Below are 20,247 nucleotides of genomic sequence, written 5' to 3' on the forward strand. Positions count from 1 at the left end.
TTGTTGCTCCTGCTTTTAATATCAAATCTAAGAATCTTTTGCCAAATCCAAGGTCATGGTATGTATACACCTATGTGTTCTTCTAAGAGTTTTATGGTTTTAGCTCTTAAATTTAGGTCATTGATCTATTTCAAGTTAATTTACATATATGGTGTGAGGTGGGGTTCAACTTCATTCTTTTGCATGTGGTTATCCAGTTGTCCCAGCACCCTTTGTTGAAGGAACTATTCTTTTTCCATTTAATCATTTTAGCACCCTTGTCAAAAATTAATTGGCCATAGGGGTGCCAGGGTGGCTCAGTCGGTTAAGCGTCTGCTTCAGCTCAGGTCATGATCTCAGGGTGCTGGGATCAAGCCCAGCACCCGGCTCCCTGCTCAGCAGGAACCCTGCTTCTCCCTCTCCCTCTGCCTGCCGCTACGCCTGCTTGTGCGAACTCTCTCTCTCTCGGTCAAATAAATAAAATCTTTTTAAACAATTAATTGGACATAGATATTTCAGGTTTATTTCTGGACGCACTTACATCCTATTAGTCTATATGTTTATCCTTACAACAATAACACAGTGTTTTCATTATTGTTGCTTTGTAGTAAGTTTTCGAATTATGAAGTGGGAGTCTTCTTGCTTTTTCCTTTTCAATATTGTTCTGGCTGTTCTGGGCCCCTTTCAGTTCCATATAAATTTGAGGATTGGTTTTCTCATTTCTTCTGCAGAAAAAGCCATTGAAATTTTGGTACAGATTGCACTGACTAGATTGCTTTGTGGAATATTTTAGTGTTAACAATATTAAATCTTCCAATCCATGAACAAGGGAATTCTTACCACTTACTTAGTTCTTTAATTTCTTTCAGCATTATTTTGCAGTTATTAGTTGTGCAGGTCTTCTATCTCTTTGGTTAAATTTATTCCTAAGTATTGTATTCTTTTGGAGGCTGATGTAAATAGAATTATTTTCTTAATTTACTTTTTTTCAAAAAAGATTTTATTTGTTTATTTGACACACAGAGAGAGAAAGAGAACACAAGCAGGGGAAGCAGCCGGCAGAGGGAGAGAGAGAAGCAGGGAGCCCGCGGGGGGGCTCGATCCCAGGACCCTGGAATCATGACCTGATCTGAAGGCAGACGCTCAACCAACTGAGCCACCCAGGCATCCCTTAATTTACTTTTTGTATTGTTCCTTGTTGGTGTATGGAAGCACAACTGAATTTTACGTGTTGATATTCTACCATACAATTTTCCTTAATTTATTAGTTCTAATTGTGTTTTGTGGATTCTATGGGATTTTCTATATACAGAATCATGCCATCTGCAAAGAGAGAGTTTTACTTCTTCCTTTCCAATTTGGATGCCTTTTATTTCTTTTTATTGCCTAATTGCCCTGGCTAGGATTCCCAGTACAATGTTGAATAGCAGTGGTGAAAGTGGCATCTTTGTCTTGTTCTCGGTCTTAGAGAGAAAGCTTACAATTTTTCACCATTAAGTATGATGTTAGTTATGGGGTTTTCAAAAATCCCTTGATCATTTTAAGGAAGTTCCCTTCTATTCCTAGTTTGCTGGATTTTTTCTTTTATCATGAAAAAGTACTGAATTCTGTTAAATGTTTTTCTGTGTCAATTCAGATGATCCTCCATTCTACTACTATGGTAATTAATTTTCATATGTTGAATGACCCTTGCATTCCTGCCCTAAATTCCATTTGGTTTTTTTAACATGCTGTTAAATTTGGTTTGCTAGGGCAGCTGGGTGGCTCAGTCGGTTAAGCATCTGCCTTTGGCTCGGGTCATGATCCCAGGCTCCTGGGATCAAGCCCCACATCAGGCTCCTTGCTCAGCAGGGAGTATGCTTCTCCCTCTCCCTCTGCCTGCTGGTCCCCCTGCTTGTGCTCTCTGTCAAAATAAATAAATAAAATCTTAAAAAAAGCAGTATGTTAGAATGAATATGGAATTTCACACAGGTACTCAATTATACTATATCCCACCACAGCAGAAAGAAAATACTTCCTGGGTTTGTTTTTTTTTTAAGATTTTATTTATTTATTTGAGATAGAGTACGGGCGGCGGGCAGGCAGGCAGAGGGAGAGGGAGAAGCAGGCTCCCCACTGAGCAGGGAGCTGGACTCAGGGCTCAATCCCAGGACCCTGGGATCATGACCTGAGCAAAAGGCAGCTGCTTAACCGACTGAGCCACCCAGGTGCCCCAAGAAGAGTTTTAAAAAGCAAAGGATTCCCTTAAGTCCTCTCACTGCTGAAAAATAGTAATAATGAACAATTGTTCAAAGGAATTCTCACCCAAAAAGAAAAAACAGGAGAATCATTTGGCAACCATCTACCTAGCACTATTATGCTTGATTACAGGGACAAAGTCAATAGTGAAGAAAGATGCTGCCACTATAGCTTAACATCCACATGTAGGAAAAAATAAGTAAGGTCAACTCACAGTCAAAGAGAATATATACTAGTATGATTTTGTTAAAAAAAAAAGACCAGGACAATTTAATTTTTTCCTACAATAGCCATTATAGTGGCCTACAAGGAGAAAACAATTAGAAAATAAAATCTACCTAAATTATAATAATAAGCCTTTGTCTGAATCCATCGCATGTGACATTCTCACCAGGGGGCAAGAAATCATGGTAGCAATTAGGTATACAAATTGTTGTTTTGGAAACAGTGACTCATAGATATCAACATTTAGATAGCTTGTCCTTTAGTACAACATCAACATTAGTACCTTGTCCTTTTCAAGTTACTTATGAATAACCAATATGATAATATAAATATATATTCATGTTTCTAAATGTTATATTGGATTAGTATTATTAGTATTTGTATAATACTTGTATTAACTATAATGGCAATGGCAACTACTATGGAAGACAAAATTCTAAATTACCATGAGAAGCTGTGGGAAAATCTCTTAAAAGCAGAGAAAAAACAGTGGTGCCTAGGTGGCTCAGTCAGCTAAGCATCAACTCTTGGTTTTGGCTCAGGTCATGATCTCAGGGTCGTGAGACAGAGACCCTGTGTTGGGTGCCAGGCTCTGCTGAGCTCAGCATGGAGTCCGCTGGGATTCTTGGTTTTTGTTTTTTTTTTTTAGGTTTTATTTATTTTTTTGTAACTTGTACATGCAAAAGTGGGGGAAGGGCATAAGGAGAAGCAGACTCCCCACTGAGCAGGGAGCCTGATGCGGGACTCCATCCCAATCAGGACCTGAGCCAAAGGCAGACACTTAACGACTGAGCTACCCAGGCTCCCTGCCTGGGATTCTCTCTCTCCCTCTCCCCCTGCCCCTCCGCCACTCTCTAAAACAAATAAATAAATCTTTAAAAAGAAAAAGAGAAAACAACAAAGTGGTCAAATTATGATTCCAACATTAATACAGACTACAGTAATACCACACTATACAAATAATAATAACTTTTTACAAAGTAGTGTAGAATAACACAAGCCCAGGGTGGGGGTGGGGATCAAACAAGAAAACACAATGGAGAACACTGACTCTGGAGTCAAATACACCACCTAACAGATGCCTTACCTTCATCAAGTTAATTAGTTTGTCTGAGTTTCAATTACCTTATCAGTAAATGAGGATAATATCTATACTGAAAGGTTGTTGTGAGGATTCTAGATAATCTGTACCAATATCTAGCATCATGGGGCACCTGGGTGGCTCAGTCGTTAAAGCGTCTGCCTTCAGCTCAGGTCATGATCTCAGGGTCCTGGGATTGAGACCCGCATTGGGCTCCCTGCTCAGCGGAGAGCCTGCTTCTCCCTCTCCCACTCTCCCTGCTGGTGTTCCCTGTCTCGCCGTCTCTCTCTCTGTCAAATAAATTAAAAAAAAATCTGGCATCCTATCTGGAACATACACCAAATAAATGTTTATATATATAACATATGCATACATATATAACGAAGCAAATCTGGTTCTCATTAATCTGTGTATTACTACTGACTATAATTTTTAAGTCAACAATAGAGTTCCACTACTTAAAACAGCCTATTACCAGAGAATAATAAAAGCTAAACGTAAGAACTTTAAAACTAGTCATCTAATAAACCACATCGGTAAGTCCTTTACTACAGTGATATGAATGCTAATCTTTTGCTTCCAATGTGTACAAGATGCATGATTTCAGAAAACAGTGTCATGTACTATAGTCCCTCCATTTCTCCCCAAACCAGCATTCTCTTTTACATACCATTTCTTCTCTTAATCCCTTACTACTCTACACTTTACCCCTAGATATCAGGCTACTAACAAGGATGACACCTCCCACCAGACTCCTCTCTGTTCTCCATCTCTTAACAGAGAGATCCTCCATCCTCATCTCTCAAACTTAAGGTTGGTTCCCCTGAGGATACCTCTTCTCTAGAAGTCACTATAGTATACCGGTGCTTATTCACCAATTCTCAAATGTGTACTCTGGGGCTGAAAGAGCCAGCACTCTCTTGTCTACTCCCACACGTCTCCCAGCTTTTGCAACATTTCTTACCAGTCTTTGAAAGGTCCACACCATCCAGCTAAATCATCTTCCATCTGGTATTACCATTATCTCATGTCCTCTAGGTCACTGGCATCTGTAACAGGTTTCCTCTACAATCCAAGTCTACTTGACCCTAGGCATCCTCAACATCCAAGTCCTTCATCATCACCTCACTTCAGCACCCAATTCCAGGAACTTAACTTGGACTTTGACATTGCCTGGATGGACCCATTTGATTCCTTAACCTTAAAATTCTTAAAATTCCAATCTCTTACCACTACCCCTAACTATTCATCACTCTTTCTCTTACTCCTTTATACCCACTGTGTTATCTCCTCTAGATGCACAATCTCTTAACACTTCCCTTTTCTGTCAATCTTTCACCTCCTGGCTTCACTTACTGCCTTACCTAGACTATATATCAAATTCCATCACTTCAACTGCCTTCTTCCAGGCAGCTCATTGCCATCCACTATTTGACCTTCCTTCCATCCAGCAAATTTCAGCCCAGAATCAATCCAATCATTTGTTTTTGTTATTATATATAAGCAGTTAAATATTGCTGGGGGAATGGATGGGGCAGGGGTGGGAGGCGGTTATGAAAGGACAACAACCAATCAGACTGGAAGAAACACAAATAACAGAGAACCGCTATTGCCTACACCAGCCTCAAAAATACACGATCTCTACAAATGCCTATATTTATCCCTTTCATTTCTTCCTTTCTCAAAAAAAAAGTGACCCATCTCCCGTATAAAGTTATACCTCCCCATCTGTGCTCTAAATTCCATTCCCCAGTCCCATCGGTTATCTTTTCTTTCACAGTTTCAACCTTCCCCTTCTCACCACCCACCCACTACTTCCTTCAATCTGTCACTTCCTTTAAAAAGCTTCCCTGAGGAAGCTGAGTTCTTCTCTAGGTCTTCACTCTTCTTCATCTAAAATACTGTTTTAAGATGGGGCAATTTTGATCCCCAGATTACCAATGTCTGGAGGCATTTTTGGTTGTGACAGATGAAGTGGAAGCATTCATTTTTTTTTTAAACAACATATTGCAACTTTATTAGATTTTTCTATTTTACTGGCTGTTTGGACTCAACAAAGGCCTTAGTAACCTGTCACTTTAACATCTTCAGGTGTCACCATACAGAACACAAAATCTGACTGGATGGCACCCGTCAACCTGTCAAACAGAACAACCATTAACATCACAGCTATGGTCATATAATGTTTTTATAATAATTGAATCACAAACATATTCAGTATCATGTGCAGGCTTTCTGCTGCTGCAAGACCTCATCCACGAACTTTACCAAACCAGGCCTTGTTAATGACAGGTCCCAAAAGATGCCATGTGCAGGTAAGGCACACAGCAAGTGGGGCCAGAGATGCTGCAATGCACAACTCAGCTCCCTAAAACAAAGAATTATCCAGTTTAAAATGTCAATAGTACCAAAGCTGAGAGACCTTGCTCTACAAACTAAATTTTTAAGGGAGCCTAGGTGGCTCAGTCCATTAAGTGTCCGACTTTTGATTCTGGCTTAGGTCATGATCTCAGGGTCGTGAGATTGAGCCCAGCGATAGGCTCCATGGAGCCTGCTTAAGATTCCCTCTGTCCCTCTCCCTCTGCCCCCCGCCACAAAAAAATAGGGGCACCTGAGTGGCTTAGTCAGTTAAGCGTCCGACTCTTGATTTCCTCTCAGGTCATGATCTCAGGGTTGTGAGATCAAGCCTGGTGTCAGGCTCCATGCCCAGGCATGGAGCCTGCTTAAGATTCTCTCTCTGCTGGGGCGCCTGGATGGCGTAGTCCACTAAGTAGCGACTCTTGTTTTCAGCTCAGGCTGTGATCTCAGGGTTGTGGGATGGAGCCCCACATCAGGCTCCAAGTTCAGCATGGTTGCGGGGGGCAAGCACAGAGGGAGAGGGAGAAGCAGACTCCCTGCTGAGCAAGGAGCCTGATGAGGAACTTGATCCCAGGACCCTGGGATCATGACCTGAGACAAAGGCAGACGCTTAACCGACTGACCCACCCAGGTATCCCAATAAATAAATCTTAAGAAAAGTTTCTCTCTTCCGCTCCCTCTGCCCCGCCCCCCTCTAAAAAAATAAAATTACATAAAAATAAATTTTTAGAAAAAGTCATGTACGGTTATTGTCTCCATTTCCTCATTTTTCAATGTTATCTGGCTTCGGGTCTCATCCATACACTGAAACAACTCTTAATACAGTATGCACTTTCATCCATTTTCCTGAAGAAGTTGATATTAACCACTCCTTCTTCTTAAAGTCCTCTACTTGAAAAGCAACAATGAAGACATGAAAGCAGAAAATAAATGAAACAGAAAATAGAGAAAAATCAATGAAACCAAAATATGATGCTTTGAGAAGACCAAGTGAACTAAAAACTTAGGTTCACACAAAAACCCATGTGTAATTCTATAGAATTATTCATAACTGCCTAAATCAGGAGGAACCAAGATGTCTTTCAACAGATGAATGTATAAACTAACTCTGGTACATCCATAATGGAATACTTCATAGTGATGAAAAAGAACTACCTATTAATTCATACAATGACATGGATGAAACTTAAATACATTTTGTACAGTGAAAGAAACTAAACATAAAAGGAAGAGGGAGTGACTACAAAGGTGACTCATGGGAGGATTTTTAAGATAAGGAACTGTTCTATATGGTAATGGGGTAAGGAACACATAACACTATGCATCTGTCAAAACCCACAGAACTGTACATCACAAAGAATGAACTTTAATGTATGCAGATTAAATAAAAAAAAAACCAACCAGGAGTTTGGGGGGTTCCAGGATGGAATGCACACAATGTAAAAAGAATGTACTATATATAGCATATGCTATAACCTAAAAAAAGTATCTGGAATATATAAAGAACCCTTCCAACTCAACAACAAAAAGACAACTCAATTTTGAAACAGAACTATTTTTAGGACTTGGATACATGTTTCTCCAAAGAAGTTATACAAATAGCAGGTGAACACACGAAGAGACGCTCAACATCACAAGTCGTTAGGGAAATGGTAATTAAAACCACAGTGAGAGACCAAAAACAAAAAATAACAAGTATTAGGGAGAATGTGGAAAAACAGGAATTCTTGTGCACTGCTAATGGGAATGTAAAATAGTATGGTTAGTGTGGAAAACAGTTTGGCAGGTCCTCAAAAAGTTAAACACAGAATATATGATCCAGCAATTCCACTCTTAGGTACATACCCAAGAGGAAGGAAAACATGTCCACACACAAACAGCATATGAATGTTTACAGAAGCACTTAAACAAGAGAAAGGCCTCTACATTGAAAACCGTAAAATATTGCTGAGAAATTATATAATAACAATATATAATAAAATAATAATGATATATAACAAATTAATAAAATAATGGAGACATTTTATCTATAGGTTGGAAGATTCAATACTGACATCAGTTCTCCCAAAACTGGTCTATAGATTCAACACAGTTTGGAGCGTCTAGCTGGGTTAGCTGATGGAGTATACAACTCTTGATCTTGGGGTCATGAGTTTGAGCCTCATGTTTGGCATAGAGATAGAGATTACTTAAAAAAAACAGATTCAACATAATCCTAATCAAAATTCCAACAGATTTTGGGGCACCTGGGTGGCTTAGTCGGACGAGCATCCAACTCTTGATTTTCGGCTCAGGCTGTGATTTCAGGGTCGTGGGATCTAGCCGCATCCAGCTCCATGCTCAGTGGGGAGTCAGCCTGAAATTCTCTCTGTCCCTCTGCCCCTCCCACTGTGTACGTGCACATACACTCTCTCTCCCTCTCAAATAAATAAATCTTAAAAAAAAAATTCCAGTAGTTTTTTTAATAGAAACTGACAAGCTGATTCCAAAATTTAGATGGGAAGGCAGAAAGGATTTAGAATAGCCAAAACAGTCTGAAAAAGAACAAAGTTGGAAAAGTGACATTGATTTCAAGAATTATTATAAAGGTACACTTATCATGATAGTGTAGTATCAATAAAGGACAGACACACAGTTCAACAAAGAACAGAGTTCAAAAATAAACTCATATATATGGTGAACTTATTTCTGACAAAGGTGCAAAAGCAATGCTGGAAGAGAGAATAGCCTTTTCAATAAATGGGGCTGGAAAAATTGGATATCCATATGTAAAAAAACAATGAACTTGTGTCCATACTTCACACCATACACCCAAAAAAATTAACTCAAAATATATCGTAGACATAAATGTAAAACCCAAAACTATAAAACCCCAAAAGAAAACCTAGGAGAAAATCTTTGGGAACTTAGGTTAGGCAAAGATTTCTTAGATGTAACATCAAAAGCACAATCCATAAAAGAACAAATTCATAAATCAAAACTAAAAACTTCTATAAAACTTCTAAAAAACACACTGTTAGTGAAAAGACAAGACATCTATTAGGAGGAACTCCTTGCAAAGCATAGGTGATGAAGGACTTGTGTCTAAAAAAAGCAAAGAACTCTTAAAACTGAACAATAAGAAAACAATCCTACTTTAAAAGAGGCAAAGACTTGGACCCTTGACCAAAGATGACATACAGAGGATTTTAAAAAATGCTTAATAGTATTAGTCATTAGGGAAATATAAATTAAAACCATAATAAAATACCACCATACACCAATCAGAATGGTAAAATAAGAAATAGTGATGATACCAAATGCTGCCTAAGATGCTGAGAAACTGGGTAATCTGTGCACTGCTGGTGGGAATGTATAAATTTGGCAGTTTCTTATAAAACTAAATTCACATGTTGGAGGTTGGGAGGCAACTGTACTTTTGGGCATTTAAACCAGAGAAATGAAAACTTATATTCAAACAAAAACCTGTATATAAGTGTTCATAGTTACTTTATTCATTATATCCTATAAATGGAAATAGCCAAGTGTTCGTCAAAAGGCAAGACGTTAGGGCGCCTGGGTGGCTCAGTTGGTTAAGTGACTGCCTTCAGCTCAGGTCATGATTCTGGAGTCCCAGGATCGAGTCCCACAATGGGCTCCCCGCTCAGCAGGAAGTCTGCTTCTCCCTCTGACACTCCCCCCTCATGCTCTCTCTCCCATTCTCTCAGATAAATAAATAAAATGTTAAAAAAAAAAAGGTAAAACGTTAAACTGTAATACATCCCTATCATGGAATACTTCTCAGTAATTAAAAGGAACTTAATATAGACAACAACTTGGAAGGATCACCTGAGAATCACAGTGAGTGATAAAAGCCAAACTCAAAAGGTTAAATACTATAAGACTCAATTTATATAACATTTTCTTGAAATAAAATTATGGAGATGGAGAATAGATTAGTGGTGGCCAGGAATTAGATAATGGGGTGGGGAGGAAGGAGGGAAGTGGGTGTGGTTATAAAGGGGTTAGTGACATTGAACTTTGTGGTAATGGAACAGTTCTGTATCTTGATTATGGCGGTGGTTACATGAATCTACACATGATAAAATTGCACAGAAACACACACACACGAGTACATGTAAAATTGGTGACATCTGAGTAAGTTTGGTGGACTGTACCAAAGTCATTTTCCTGGTGTTGATATTATACTATAATTATGCAAGATGTTATCATTGGTGGAAACTTTAGTGAAGGACTCTCAGAACCTCCCTCTATATATATTTTTGCAACTTTCTGTGAATCTATAATTATTTCAAAATTGGAGGGTTTTTAAGAACAGGCAAAAAAACCTGAACAGACATTTCACCAAAAGATATTCAGATGGTAAAAAAGCACACAGAATTATAAATATATATACACATTATATGTATATATGCATGTAAATATAAATTAAGGAAACATAAAATAAAACCACAAGGAGATACTACTACACACCTATTAGAATGCCTAAAATTAAAAAAAAACTGACCATACCAGATGTTGATGACGATATCCAAATGTACATTTCTTTCTTTCTTTTTTTTTTTTTTTTAAAGATTTTATTTATTTATTTGACAGAGAGAGAGACAGTGAGAGAGGGAACACAAGCAGGGGGAGCGGGAGAGGGAGAAGCAGGCTTCCTGCCGAGTAGGGAGCCCGATGCGGGGCTCGATCCCAGGACCCCGGGATCATGACCTGAGCCGAAGGCAGACGCTTAACGACTGAGCCACCCAGGCGCCCCCAAATGTACATTTCCACTAAAAGGAATGTAAAAGGATACATCCACTTAGGAAAATAGTTTGGCAGATTCTCATAAAGTTAAACTTATACCTGTCATATAATCCACCCATTCTGTTCCCAGGTATTTATCCAAGAGTAAAGGAAATATGTATCTACGTATGTTCACAGCAGCTTTATTTGTAACAGCCAAAACCTGGAAACAATCCAAAAGTCCATCAAGTGGTGAATGGATAAACAAATTGTGGTACATGCATACAATGGAAACTATTTTCCAATAAAAATGAATAACCTGATAAACTAACATGTAAGAATCTCAAAAATAACGCCCATTAAAAGAAGTCAGACCCAGGGGCACCTGCGTGGCTCAGTTAGTTAAGCATCTGATCTGGGCTCAGGTCATGATCTCAGGATTGGGAGATCAAGCTTCTCACTCAGCAGGGAGTCTGCTTGAGATTCTCTCTCTCTCCCTTTCCCTCTGCCTCCCCACCCCTGCTCACTTGCTCTCTCTCAAAATAAGAATAAAATAAAGAAGTCAGAAGATGCCCCCCTCTCCAAGTGATGTCGTTTTGGAATACAGGTGATGTTGGTGGGGTGAGGTCCGGAGCCGACGACCAAGAAAGAATTCTTGAGATGTCTTTAGTGCAAAATGGTGGTTTTATTAAAGCACAGGGACAGGACCCATTAGTAGAAAGAGCTGCACCGGGGTCATGAGGAGGGGCCCATTATATACTCTCAAGTTGGGAGGGGGTTAGGGATAGCGTAAGTCTCTAAGGAATTTTGGAAGCAAGGTTTCCAGGACTTTGAGGGGGCTAACTATTGCTGGCAAAAGGTCATTTATTACTGTCTAATAAAACCTTTAGTCAGGAGACCCTTCAGATGTATACAGGTGGGTCATATGCTTGGAGGATGAGTGCCAACACATATCTTGGGGGGTTTAGAGATAAAGGAAATTTCTAAAGGAATTTTTTAAAAGATTTTACTTATTTATTTGACAGAGAGAGACACAGTGAGAGAGGGAACACAAGCAGGGAGAGTGGGAGAGGGAGAAGCAGGCTTCCCGCGGAGCAGGGAGCCCGATGCGGGGCTCAATCCCAGGACCCTGGGATCATGACCTGAGCCGAAGGCAGACGCTTAACCACTGGGCCACTCAGGCGCCCCTCTTAAGGAATTTTTATATGTTAAAGTAGACTTACAGGATCCTGGGGGTTAGGCTAAGATTCTTTTGCCCTTAGCAAAGTATTAATATCGAGGCAGTTGAGTCCCTAGAGGACTGTCACTTGGCCTGTTTCAAGGACTTCTCAATAGGCTATAGGCAATAGGAAATTTAATGATTTCTCTGCTGCCTTGTTTCCCACATCAAAAGTACGCACTCCAGGGGCAGCTGGGAAGTCAGTCAGTTAAGCGTCTGCCTTCGGCTCAAGTCATGATCCCAGGGTCCTGGGATGGAGCCCCGAATCGGACTCCTTGCTCAGTGGGGAGCCTGCTTCTCCCTCTGCCTGCCGCTCCCCCTGCTTGTGCTAACAAATAAATAAAATCTTAAAAAAAAAAAAAAAAAAGGTATACACTACATGATTTCATTTACATGATTTCTAAAGTGACTTCAGTGGCTGTCTGGGACAGGGGAAAGAAAGGTGAGTGGGAGGGAATGACCATTAAAGGGGCATAAGGAAACTTTTGGGGGTGATGGATATGTTCACTATCTTGAATGCAGTAAAAGTTTCATAGAGATATATGTGTCAAAACTTATGAGACTAGGGACACCTTGGTGGCTCAGTCGGTTGAGCATCTGACCCTTGGTTTCAGCTTGGGTCAAGATCTCAGGGTCGTGGGATCAAGCCCGCCATCCTAGCATGGGGCCCCACGCTCAGTGCAGAGCCCTCTTGTCCCTCTCCCTCTGCTCCTCCCTGCCCCCACGGCTCTTACCACTCTCTCTCTCTCTCTCTCTCTCTCAAAAATAAATAAATAAATAAATAAAATCTTTTAAAAAAATTTCTCAGACTATACACTTTATTTTTTTTTTTTTTTATTTTTTTTTTCAGAGAGAGAGAGAGAGAGAGAGAGAGAGAGAGACCACAAGCAGGGGGAGCTGCAGGCGGAGGGAGAAGCAGACTCCCCGCGGAGCAGGGAGCTCGATGCAGCAGACTGATCCCAGGACCCTAGGACCATGACCTGAGCCGAAAGCAGATGCTTAATCGGGTGAACCACCCCGGCGTCCCAGACTATACACTTTAAGTAAGTACTGTTTATTATTGAAGGAGATCAGAATATACCACCCCAAAATATGCCCCTTTGGCATAAGGATTATTTGAGCTGAAGGCAATTAAAAAACAGCAGACACAGGAAGAACCCTGCCCTCTCCCTTTCAGCCTAAAAGCAGGGCATAAATTTTTCCTTTGTAAAGGCAACATAAATTTCCATTTGTAAAGTGTTCGTTCCCCCTCTTCACTACCCTGAGAAGTACTCTTATCTGCATAACAAATCTTACTAAACAACCCTTATTTATCATACATTTCCTAGTCACCTTCCCACAACTACCACCCTCCTCCCCAGAAGCCCAAATGCTCCTTTTTAGTCTCTTCTCCACACTTTATCACTCTGGTAAAATGGTATATAAGCCTCCCAGATTCTTAGTAATGCCTGAAACATTTTATTAAACATCTTATTAATGCCTGAATCAACTTTCCTTCTCCCCACCTCCAAATCTGCTTCTTCTATCACAATTGACCTGAAATAATTCTAGCCTCCTTCCTCTCTTTACTCAACTGATAACAGGTCCTATTGATTTCTTTCCCCTAAATCTAGCTCACCTTTATTCCCACCTTGCCATCTCTACTCCTCTGCCCATATCATTTCTGATACATTTGCGGCCCCCACCCACCCAGCCCCACTCCCTCAATTCCTGCCTTAATCCATGATCCAACGTAGCCTAGTGATCTAAGCCACAAATTTGGTGTTCCTCCTCAGCTTCAAATCCTTCAATGGCTCCCTACAATCTTCATTCTAAAATCCAAATTCCTCATTATGACATAATAGGCTCTCCTTCTCTGGCCAAACCTGGATACTATAGCCTGATCTTCAACCTTACCAAATTAAAGGACTCTCTAACTTGGGTCTTTGGATGTGGTCATCAATGAATCTGAAATACACTTCCTCCTTTATCTATCTAGGAAACTCATTCTACTGGATTCAGCTCAATGTAACCTCTTCTCTGACCTCTCAAATTTGTCATTTATGTGTTCAGAGGGCCTTCTCTGTACCTGTATTACATAGATATTGCTGCATTTATTTAGATGTCCACTCCAATAAACTGAGCCATATTCACACATAATAATGATATAATAAATTTTATTAAAAGATTGAATGATTTTGTACACTCAGCTAATAGTCTTGAGTTCCCCTCCCTCCCAGTTATTCTAAGATCTTATACAATCTTCCTATCTAGTTTTTACTTTCTTTTTTTTTTTTTTAATTTTATTTATTTATTTGACAGAGAGAGAGGGAACACAAGCGGGGGGAGTGGAAGAGGGAGAAGCAGGCTTCATGCTGAGCAGGGAGCCCAATACGGGGCTCGATCCCAGGACCCTGGGATCAATGACCTGAGCCGAAGGCAGAAGCTTTTTTTTTTTTTAATTTTTTTATTGTTATGTTAATCACCATATATTACATTATTAGTTTTTGGTGCAGTGTTCCATGATTCCTTGTTTGTTCATAACACCCAGTGCTCCATGCAGAACGTGCCCTCCTCAATACCCATCACCAGGATAACCCATCCCCCCCTCCCCCCCTCCCACCGAAGGCAGAAGCTTAACCAACTGAGCCACCCAGGCGCCCCTAGTTTTTACTTTCTCTTCCCAGTGCATATCCTTCTATTTTACTATTTAACAAATTCCAGGTTCCTTTCAAGCTAGCCTTAAAGACAAAGAATAAAACACTTAATGCTATTTTGAAAAATCAGGATTGCTTAACTAGATGACTGTCTTTATGCTTCTATATGCCTGTATAGCCATCTGATTCCACCTGAACCACACAAGGAACATGAATTCGCTGTCCCAAATAACCCACCCACCATTCACAGAAACCTATTAGCCATACTTGATTCAGTCTTTCTCTGTACTTATATGACCTCTCACGTCCACCCCAAGAACTCTGACAGAGCAAGAAAAAAGCAAGTGCCAGAAAAAGTAACTGCATAATAAAAGCTGCATTTACATTTTAAAGTTCCTCAACTGCTAACAAACTGTGGAGAGTAAGCGCAGAAGATTCTTTTTGTTGATCCTCTCCTCCCAGCCCCTCAATTTTCTCCTTCCTCCCTAATATATTTTCTTCCAGGCATCTATCTATCCATTCTTCTCTCATGCAGCCATATGCTTCAGGGGAAGTCAACCACATCCTCAAGCCAAGGGATGGGCTTGGTTGGCTAAGAATAATTCCCTCAGTCTTTACCAGTGACTAATTTAGGAAAGGGAATGTAACCCAATTTTGGTCAATGAAATGAGAGGTTGTTTGTTGTAGGCTTCTTCTGGAACAGTCCTTCCTCACTCTTAAAAAGAAAACAGCCAAGTGTAGCCGTGTGTTTGTATCTCTTTCCCTCCCCCTACCAAATATACCAACCCCAAATATAACTATTTTATATATGTTTAAACTAGAAGTTTTAAAATACTACTATTTCTTTCAAATAGCAATCAAATGATAAAAAGTCAATGAAGTTTCAAAAACAGTGATCAGCCAACATTTACTAGGTAATATAACAAAAGAGCTTTCTTGCCTTTGCTCTGAAAAGTAGAGTTCTGGTAAAGCTCAGAGATAACTGGGTGTGTGTAAAAGAAATAGGGAGCACACAAAGAGAAGCCCAAACGTCAGTACTGATCTTGAGAGATAAGAGTAGGTGACAGATGGCAAAACGACCAAAATATCAAAGAAAAAACTGAATCGGTGTTAGTTGGCTATAGATGGTAGATCAATTTTACTTGGGATCTAAATTCAATCAAAGAGGGGCACCTGGGTGGCTCAGTCAGTTAAGGGTTTGCCTTCGGCTCAGGTCGTGATCCCAGGGTGCTGTGATTGCACCCCGCATCGGGGTCCCTGCTCAGTGGAGAGCCTGCTTCCTCTCCCTCTGCCTGCTGCTCCTTCTGCTTGTGTTCGCTCTCTCTCTGTCAAATAAGTAAAATCTTAAAAAAAATAAAAATAAAAATAAATTCAACCAAAGAAATAGTACATATATATCTTTTGGAACATGTGAAAGCAAAATGGTAACTTCAAACAAACAAACAACAAAAAAACTGCCCTAACTAGTAATTTCACATTTTTTAAATTCTTAACTTCTCCCTCATTTAGGTTTAGAGCAATTTTGACAAGTCAAAAAAATGCTTTAAATTTTAAATCATAAATGCAAAATAGCCTGCAAAGGTCAGACATCAGACCCTAATCAGGACAACACAGGAGGGAGTTGTCACAGAGAAGTGCCAAGTCCTCCTTACTGAAAACCTAGAACAACATGACCTCTTGACCTCCAGATCTGCAAGGAAGCAAAGAAAAGAGGCCTAACAGCTAAATTTGGGCCTAGCACAGTTAGCTGTGCAGTACCTTCTTTTGGCCTGGCTCTAATACTGCTACCATTTAAAAATTTCTAGAACAGGCAGGAGTAGAAGCATCATCCCTCAAGCAGCCAATCTGAGCCAAAAGCAGGAAATCTAGTCACAAGAACACACATGTAACTCGTCCGCCCTAGCCCACATATTTTTCCCCCCCAGGGGGAGTGGGAGAGGGAGAAGCCGGCTTCCCACTGAGCAGGGAGCGGGATGTGGGGCTCAACCCCAGGACCCTGGGATCATGACCTGAGCCGAAGGCAGACACTTAACGACTGAGCCACCCAGGTGCCCCAAGCCCACATATATTTTGATTCCATGTGCTCATCATGAGTCTTGGTTTCACCAAAGGAAAACCTGAATATTTCTGAATAATATTACTTAAAACTCTTTCTGGGGCGCCTGGGTGGCTCAGTCTTCAAGCGTCTGCCTTCGGCTCAGGTCATGGTCCCAGGGTCCTGGGATCGAGCCCCACATCGGGCTCCTGCTCCGTGGGAAGCCTGCTTCTCCCTCTCCCACTCCCCCTGCTTGTGTTCCCTCTCTCACTGTGTCTCTCTCTGTCAAATAAATAAATAAAATCTTAAAACAACAACAACAACAAAAAACTCTTTCTGAGAGGTAAGAGGCATCGTAGAAAGAGCCTAAATAAAAAAAACAGGGCTCAGGGTCACTTGGCTGGCTCAGTCGGTAGAGCATGCGACTCTTGATCTCAGGGTTGCAAGTTCAAGCCCCACGTTGGGTGTAGAGATTACTTCAAAAGAAAACAAAACAACACAAAAACAGGGTTCAAATGCCCTATCTTCCACTTTCTAGATAGACCTGGCATTTGTTTCGTCAGGTATAAAACAGAACTAAAACAAGGGCACCTGGGTGGTTCAGTCAGTTAAGCATCGGGCTTTTGGTTTAGGCTGGGGTCATGATCTCAGGGTCGTGGGATCAAGCTCAGCAGGGAGTCTGCTTGAGATTCTCTCTCTCCTCCTCTTTCTGCACCACCTCCCCCCCTTGCTAGCTCTCTTTCTCACTCTCTAAAACAAATAAATCTTTAAAAACAAATGGAAATAACACCTACCTCTTCAGATTATCTTAAGACTTACACATAAAAATACCTTGCACATAATAGGTACTCAATTAAATTAAGTATTTATGTAATAGAACAGAAACAGTTCTATAGACCTAATAGAACACAAACATAAAAAGGAAGTTACAAAATTGATCAAAATTATACGCTGTGCAAAAACAACTCTACAATTTTCAAGAAGAAATCAAGCAACTTTCTAGAGAAGAAGAAAGGAATAGGAGTCAGAGTTCCTGGGTCTTTGTTTTGCGACTAACTGGTTAAATGACCCTGGGCAAATAAACTTGAACCTCAATATCCTCTCTTATAAAATGAAAGAATTATTAGCCAAAAACTATTCTGTGCTTTTTAGCAATGTCACACAAGATCGCAACAAACATGAATCTAGAACCTAGACCTAGCTCAACAGTACCTCAAAATAGTGTTTATAAATTGACTCAAAAGAGAAAGACTGTGAAACAACATGTGGCTGGCAGAGGCAGTTCAGATAAATGGGTAGAGTGAAAGGTTTCACACTGACACTGAAAAAAGATGAATAAAATTAAAGATGATAAACTTGTTATTAACATACAGAGTGAGGAATATAAAATAGGTAGAGCATAATGAGAATGACCAGTGAGGAGGCATGGTATAGATGCAAGGAGCAGGAATCAAAGATGCCCTTGCTTGTGACTTTCAAAAATGATTTGGGGGAGAATAAAATTTGAAGAGAAAATTTCATAAATCCAAACAGGTGGTGACCAAGATTTGAGTTTGGTCACAGAGCAGAGAAAAACGGGGAGATACAATTCATTTTCAAGAAGTGACAAAATTTAGGAACCAAGTAACCCAATAAAAGATAGCAATAAAGTAATCCAATAAAAAATAATTTTTAAAAAATGTATTAAAACTACAGACATGGGCACCTGGGTGGCTCAGTTGTTAAGCGTCTGCCTTCGGCTCGGGTCGTGATCCCAGGGTCCTGGGATCAAGTCCCACATTCCCTGCTTGGCAGGAAGCGTGCTTCTTCCTCTCCCACTCCCCCTGCTTGTTCCTGCTCTTGCTCTCACTCTGTCAAATAAACAAATAAAATCTTAAAAAAAAAAAAAAAAAACTACACACATAAGGAAATATGGCCTGAATAACAAGAACATCTCTATGACCTAACAGTTTTAATATAATCAGAATTATGAAGCCATTTCCTAAAACTCTGTTTTTCAAACTAAAGGTTTGAACAACTGTTTAATATAATGAAAAAGAAAATGTCAAGGTAATGTCACAGAATAGAGGTAAATGCTGCTTTATATGAAACTTCTATCTCAGTTTTCTGTGTATAAACATGTAGGCTTGTGTTAGGATGAAACATAAAATGCATTTCTTACTCTTTTTGCATTACAGCCAAAAAAGTTTCAAAACTTTATATTATGGAAGTTTTCAAACATAAAGCAGGTAGTATTATAAGAAGTCCTCATATATCATTTAGCTTCAACAATTTCTGGATGTCATTTTTTTCCTGAATGTCATTTTTATTGAACAACCCTCTACTGAAAGGATGCGAAAACTATAAAGTAGTATTAATATCAGAGAAAATCAGAGTTTCCTTAAAACTTTTATATTGCAATAAAAAAAAGAAAAATTAACATTTAGATGAAACTTTCTATATTTTCCCCAAAGCCTTTCCAATTATAAAGGACAAGGTTAATACTTATATTCCTTTAGTATTCAATATGATCTCACAAATGTCAAGATGTAAGATAATAAATTTCAGATCTTGTTTGCTCTGAAATGTTCACAAATCAAAAGACTACATGTCAATTATTTTTGTCAGTTAATCACTATAAATTACATAGTAGGATTAAAAATCTAGTCTTGGGGAGCCTAGGTGGCTCAGTCAGTTAAGCGTCTGCCTTTGGCTCAGGTCATGATCGCCGCATCTGGTTCCCTACTCCGCGGGGAGACTGCTTCTCCCTCTGCCCCTCCTCCCACTGTTTCTCTCAATCTCTCTCTCTCAAATAAATAAAATCTTAAAAAAAAAATAAATAAATAAATAACAAAAAAGTAGTCTTAAAATTAAGACCAAGTCCTCTAGTTTCATTTCATCACAAATCTAAAAGTTCAAGAAAACTGACAATACTTAATAAATATTATACTGATACAAGCAATATGATAAAACATTAATATTTCAAAAATAATTTCAAGCTCAGGGAGCCCAGGTGGCTCAGTCAGTTAAGTGACTGACTCATGATCTCAGCCAAGGTCTCAATCTCAAGAGTTATGAGTTCAAGCTCTGTGCTGGGTGCCGAGCCTACATTAAAAAACAAATAATAATAATAAATAATACCATCAAGCCCTTAAATTACTAAGCAGTAAGTGAATTTTTCTGACCCCATAGTCAGAAAACATTTTAAAAATTAAGAAATACCAGGGCACTTGGGTGGCTCAGCTGCCTGGGCCTCCAACTGTTGGTTTCCCCCGGGGTCAAGGGTCTTGGAATCGTGGGACCAAGCCCCACCTCAGGCTCCGCCCTCCATGTGCTCTCTCTCTCTAAATAAATGATAATCTTTTTTTTTTAAGGATTTTATTTATTTGAGAGAGAGAAAGACAGAGAGAGAGGGAACACTGGGAGAGGGAGAAGCAGGCCTCCCACTGAGCGGGAGCCCGACGCAGGGCTCAATCCCAGGACCATGGGATCATGACCCCAGCCGAAGGCAGACGCCCAACGACTGAGCCACCCAGGCGCCCCAAATAAATTATCTAAATAAATGGATAAAATCTTTAAAACATTTTTTAAATACCTACTTTTAAAAAAAGATCTATTTATTTGAGAGAGAAGGTGCAAGTGGGGAGATGGGCAGAGGGAGAGAATCTTCAAGTAGACTCCCCACTGAGCACAGAGTCCGATGCACATCTCCAGGTCTCCAGGGTTCGACCCCACAACCCTGAGATCATGATCTCAGTTGAAACCAAGA

General features: G+C 39.9%; 1 protein-coding gene across 5 annotated transcripts in view; it reads right to left on the reverse strand.

Moving 5' to 3' along the window:
* Positions 1 to 20,247, reverse strand: part of NFATC3 (nuclear factor of activated T cells 3) — a 130,379-nt gene that overhangs the window by 101,132 nt on the left and 9,000 nt on the right. The window contains exon 1 of one of the 5 annotated variants that reach the window (XM_073880093.1): positions 10,394 to 10,430. The exons of the other annotated variants lie outside the window; for them this stretch is intronic. Coding sequence (XP_073736194.1) covers positions 10,394 to 10,424 — 31 coding nt within the window. The 5' untranslated portion in view covers positions 10,425 to 10,430. Of the gene's footprint in view, positions 1 to 10,393; positions 10,431 to 20,247 lie in introns of those variants that run through there. 5 annotated transcript variants of the gene reach the window in all.

This window comes from Callorhinus ursinus, unplaced genomic scaffold, assembly GCF_003265705.2.
Source record: "Callorhinus ursinus isolate GAN/ISIS: 27379988/994484 unplaced genomic scaffold, GSC_fseal_2.0 scaffold37, whole genome shotgun sequence".
NCBI classification, from domain to species: Eukaryota; Metazoa; Chordata; class Mammalia; order Carnivora; family Otariidae; genus Callorhinus; species Callorhinus ursinus.